At 39.9% G+C, this 5,437-nt stretch overlaps 1 protein-coding gene across 1 annotated transcript in view; it reads right to left on the reverse strand.

Moving 5' to 3' along the window:
• LOC101636900 (cytochrome P450 2J2) overlaps positions 1 to 5,163 on the reverse strand; it is a 25,907-nt gene extending 20,744 nt beyond the window's left edge. Inside the window, exon 1 of the mRNA XM_012722740.1 lies at positions 4,917 to 5,163. Coding sequence (XP_012578194.1) covers positions 4,917 to 5,114 — 198 coding nt within the window. The 5' untranslated portion in view covers positions 5,115 to 5,163. The remainder of the gene's footprint in view (positions 1 to 4,916) is intronic.
• Positions 5,164 to 5,437: the final 274 nt, after the last annotated feature.

Below are 5,437 nucleotides of genomic sequence, written 5' to 3' on the forward strand. Positions count from 1 at the left end.
CCCACGCGGCTGGCAGACCTCTCCTGACCCTTTGGCAGTGTGTTTCAGTACATCTGCCTGTTCTGTTTCCCACTCTGTCTCTGGTGAATCCTCTTACCGCCCCCCTCCACATCTCTGGCCTGTACCCCAGTTCTTAGATACATAAATAAATACATCTTAAAAAAAAAAAAAAGAACAGAAATATTGGAACAAAAGAAGTTAAAGATAAGGTTTAGGAGGCTAAAACAGGCTTTAAATCAGAAATGAAATCAGAACAAGATACAGAATTGACAGAGGAACTGTAAAAGACAAACAAAAGTAATAAGAGACATTAGTTGAATAAGAAGGCTGGAATTTCAAATGTAGGATTAAATATTTAAAAACATAAGCAAAATAAATATTTAGCACAGAGTAAAATTAGACGTGAAGGACTAGTGAGCTGAGAGATTAAACCATGCAACAGATTTAAAGTTGAAATTGATACCGCTTAATCTAAGTGTTTACATTCAAGAACAAACAAGCTAAGGACACAAGGGGAGGAAAAAGAGACGAGTGTACCAGCTCTTACTCCCACCTGCAGAAGGTGAGAGGGACTGTTCCTGCAGCACCTCCCCACACCCATCTCCAGGTACTGAGCTGCATGTGTATCTACCAGTCTAATAGACAGAAAATTAAATGAAAAAAAATGCAATACATGTTGTCCTATATTGTCTAGACTTCCTCCAGTATGTTTGTCTTTTAAAAAAATTGCCTGGTGACCCTTCCTGGTGGTGCAGCAGGTTAAAGCACAGCATTAAGAAGCTAAAGACACTTCAGCACCAGTTCTATCCCTGCCCTGGAGGTGACCCACATGGAGGGCAGACCTCGCCTGACCCACCCGCTGCTCCTCTCATACTTCCTCAGTCAGCCTGTTCTGCTCCTTACTCTGTTTCTGGCAAATCCTTTCACTGCTCCTGCACTTCTAGCTTGTACTCCAGCTCTGTATGCATAAATAAATAAATCTTTAAAACAAATTGCCTGGTTATATCCCTTAATATTTTTTTTTGTTAGGGAAATTAATTTTTTTACTCATTGATATATAGAAGCTCTAATAAAAAGTTGTGTGTTGGGTTGTTGGGAACAAGGAAGGATAAGAATCACTCACTAAATTTTATTTCATAAGGTTGGCACATTGTGCAATATTATTTTATAGTTAAAATGGATTTCTCTCCAATAATGCAAAAAGAGGCAAAATAAAGAGACCTTTGGAAAAAACTTTCTGACAGTGAAAAAAATCATGACAGTGTTTGGTACCCTTTTTCGAGTCACACAATGCTCAGAAAATTTAGTGTATGTTGTGGATTTACTCTTCAGTAAACCCTGAATACATGAATATAGTTATCATGTATGTAGTTTTAGGGGTTCATCAACCCCCTGGGGCCCATCAACTTTGGCTAAGGATCCTGGTCTCACAGGTTATTCATGGGGGGCTATCACAGGTTTCTGAGAAGCAATCCATTGAAATTAAATTCACATTTATACAATAGGCTTTAATTATTTATGAGTGTCATTGCTTAAACATTGCCAAGTACCTTCTGATATTGTTATTGTAGTACATGGAGCAGTACAAAGATCAATATGATATCATGTTTTCCTGAAGGGTCAAAGTATCTTGGGAGTTGATTGCAGAAAAATCTATGGCATTAGAAGGGGTGTGTAACTAATAAAGGAAGAGGTGTATTTCCAAACCAGATATTGGAAAAAATGTCTGAGAGAAGATGGTATATGTGCCAGGTAGTAAATGAAGGTTAGGATTAAAAAAAAAAAAAAAAAGACAGTGTGAAGGTAAGATGTTTAGCTGGTGGGAGTAGTAGATGCAATTGCAAAGACAGCAAGATGTACGTGTTCGTGAACAAATGATCTCTCCTGTCTGAATGGAGTACAGGGCTCACTAAATGGAGTATAGCACTGAGTAAGTCAAGGCAATATGCTTGACACAACTTTAAGAAGTCTCACAATCTAATGGAACATACAGATATAATAATCACTTCTTACTATTTTAACATTCCATACACCAAATTACTTGACATGGGAAGTTAGGAAGCATATAAGGTCATCAAGGAAAAAGGTTCCTGGCAAATGTACCAACTCATTTAAACTGGTAGATAGCAGAAAAGACTGGGAAGGTAACCTGAACTAGATTGAGGAGATTTTTAACCTTAGGTGTAATATTTTAGATTTTGGTTTGGTAGTAATTATGTCTGAAGATGTATAAACCAAGGGAAATTTTAGAACTGAAAACACCACAGCCTATATAAAAAAAAAAATCAATAGGGTAGGTCAATATCAGAATGGTAGTGATAGAAGAATCAATGAAATTGAGGATAGATGAACAGAAAGCATATTATCCAAAGAGAAAAATATATTGAGAAGGAGGAAGAAACCAAGTTTCAGGGGCCTTGTTTTTTTAGATAACAGAATTTGTTAGGTAACAAAAGATCTAATATTTGTACCAGCAGTGCAAAAGTTCAGAAAGAGAAGGAAAGGAATGTAGAGTTGAAAAAATTTTGAATAAAAGTTTGAAAACATTTCAATTTTTATAAAAATATGCTCACATATCCCAGAAGCTCAGTGGATCCAATAAACTGAAAGAACTCATCATTAAGACATATCATGACCAAATCAACCAAAACTAAAAACAAAGGAAATTTCTAGAAATCAGCAAGATTGTTGCGACACATTATTTTTTGGCAACAACAATTCAAATGACAACAGATTTTTTCATCAGAAACCACAGAGAAACAAAACATTTATGCATACAGAACTGGGGTACAGGCCAGAGGTACAAGGGTGGTGAAAGGATTCACCAGAGACAGAGTGAGGAGCAGAACAGGCTGACTGAAAAAGTACACTGCTAAGGGGAGCAGCAGGCGGGTCAGGAGAGGTTTGCCAGGCCATGTGGGTTACCTCTGGGGCAGGGATCGAACTGGTGCTGAAGTGACTTTAGCTTCTTAGTGCTGTGTTTACTCACTGCACCACCAGGGATATTTAATATTTTAAAAACTTAATATTTATTATAAAGTAGGGAGAATAAACAAACCTAAACCTTGTTAAGTATCTACATCCCATCTGAAGTCACAGAATGTTAATTTTAGTAGATTGCAATAAGCTACATAAACATATTGTACTTTTTAGAACAATCATTTAAAATACAACACAAAAAGATACTTAAAAACATATAAAGTGGAATTCTTAAAAAAATGTTCGAGTTGTAAAAATAAGCCATTATATTATTAAAAAATATTCAAGTTACCCACAGGGAGATAAGAAATGAGGCAGAGGAATTAAAAAGAGGAAAAAATTAAATTTAAAATTAGCATTGTTATTCTCAACATATCAATAATTATGTTAAATATCAATGATGTAAATTTACCAATAAAAGACAAGATACACAGAATGAAAAAAATTACCCATCTATATATTATTTGTGAAAAATTCATTTAAAGTATACTGTTATTAGTAGATTAAAGCAAAAACTAACTATATATCATGCAAATACTGATGAAAATGAGCTGTCAGGGTTATATAACATTAGGTAACATTCAGGCAAAGAAAATCTCTCAGATCCAGTATGTAAAGAGGGACATTACATACTGATTTAAAGTAAGTCAGTTGATCAAGATGACTTAACAATTTTGATATATATGCAACAAATAATTGAGCTGCCAAACACATAAAGAGAAAAACTACCAGAAATAACTTGAAAGAAAGAGAAACCCGAGATTATAGCTGGAATGGTTAACATGCCTCTCCTAGTAATTGACAGAATCAGTAGATAAGAAGTTAGCAAAGATAGAGAAGAACTAAAAATACGATCATTCAATAAGATCTAGTTGACACATAGAGAGAACACTCTGCCCAACAACAGTAGAATATACTTTTTTTTTTTATATATAGCATGCATGGGACATTTGTCATCTGTGCAAGACAGTCTTGTCAAGTACATGTTCTTTAAAACTGCCAAGTACTGACTGTAGAGAGCTGACCCCTTTTTCTCTCCCTGCTCTGCAGATACTGGGGTCCATTTCAGATTAGCTTGGGAAGGACATGCGACCTCAAGGTCGTGACTCAACACATAGGCATAGTGCAGGTATTTCTAGTGAATGACACTAACATTTGTTGTGCACCTACAGAAGCCATTTAAATGCTGACCAGTCACCATCTTCACAACCACCCATCACAGTATTCTCTCTCAGCAAGCTACCTGTGTTGAGAGGCTGGAAATCAGGTGAGGATTCTTGAGAGAACACTGAATATTGAAGGGAATTTTAGGTCAGCGAATCCTAGCAGAGGATCATTAAAAGGAGGTGGAGGAGGGCTGGGTCAGGAAGGATTAGAAGTGGCTCCCTAAGGACTCTGCTTGGTAGGCAATGGGAGCCATTAAGAAATTTTAAGCAGAGGAATGGTATTTCGAAAGAATTTCTTTAATGAGAAAAGATTGCAGGGAGTGGACACTGAAGCCGAGGAACTCAGTTAAAGTGATGGTGGGGCAGTTCACTTGAAAAGCGGTGAGCACTTAGGTAATAGTATCATCATTTTACACATGGGAAGTGGAGCGTGGGAAAAGAAGGGTCAGCGTGATCCCGCCTCCCAAAGACTAAGTGATCACATTACAAATAACATGTGCCACTCACACTCTTAATAACATATTTAACAGGGTACACAATTAAATGAGTTAAAGAATGCAATATGCCTGGCACACTTACATATATAACTAGAAAAGACATACGTACGTAACTAGAAAAAACGGGGAAATTATCCCAGTTAACCGCAGGGTTCAAAACCTGCTTTACCAATTTACAGGCATTAAGGCAGATACACACCACCCGCACCCACCTGCACTCACCCCCCACCCACCGCCCCGCAGTTCAGAGTCAGGACCTTCTGCCCTCTCCTACCGGCTGAATCGCCAGATGCGACTGCTCAAAGTCCAGGAGGAAGAAGTTGCCAAAGAAGGGCAGGCCCGGGGGTCCTGGCGGGTAATTCTTTGGGTGCCTCCTTTTGAGGAAATTGGCAAGGAGCAGAAAGACCGCGGCACCTAGCAGAACCGTGCGGAGATGGAGCCCAGCCCAGAGCGCGGCCGCCAAGGAGTCCATCGCCGAGGGCCAGGCAGGGAAGCCAGCGAGCTGTCCGCTGGGAGCCAAAGACGCCCCAGCACTGCTTTCCTCAGCGCTCCGGCACCGCCCGCCCCGGCCCGCCCCTGGCGGTCCCGCCGGTGGGGCCGGCTGGCCGGCACACGGGAGCTTCCCCAAGGGGTGGCCCTCGCCAAGGCGGGGGCCGGTGCGTCACGGCTGGGGGAGCTTCCTTTCGCCGGGAGTTTTATTTCTGTCGGTCTAGACTCGGACTCTTGGTATCTGGAACTAGTCACTTCCTCTCCCGAGGCTGTTTCAGAGGAGGGAACCGCAGCGGAGGCTGATTC

This window comes from Condylura cristata, unplaced genomic scaffold, assembly GCF_000260355.1.
Source record: "Condylura cristata isolate star-nosed mole 26May11 unplaced genomic scaffold, ConCri1.0 scaffold00008, whole genome shotgun sequence".
In the NCBI taxonomy this organism is placed as follows: domain Eukaryota; kingdom Metazoa; phylum Chordata; class Mammalia; order Eulipotyphla; family Talpidae; genus Condylura; species Condylura cristata.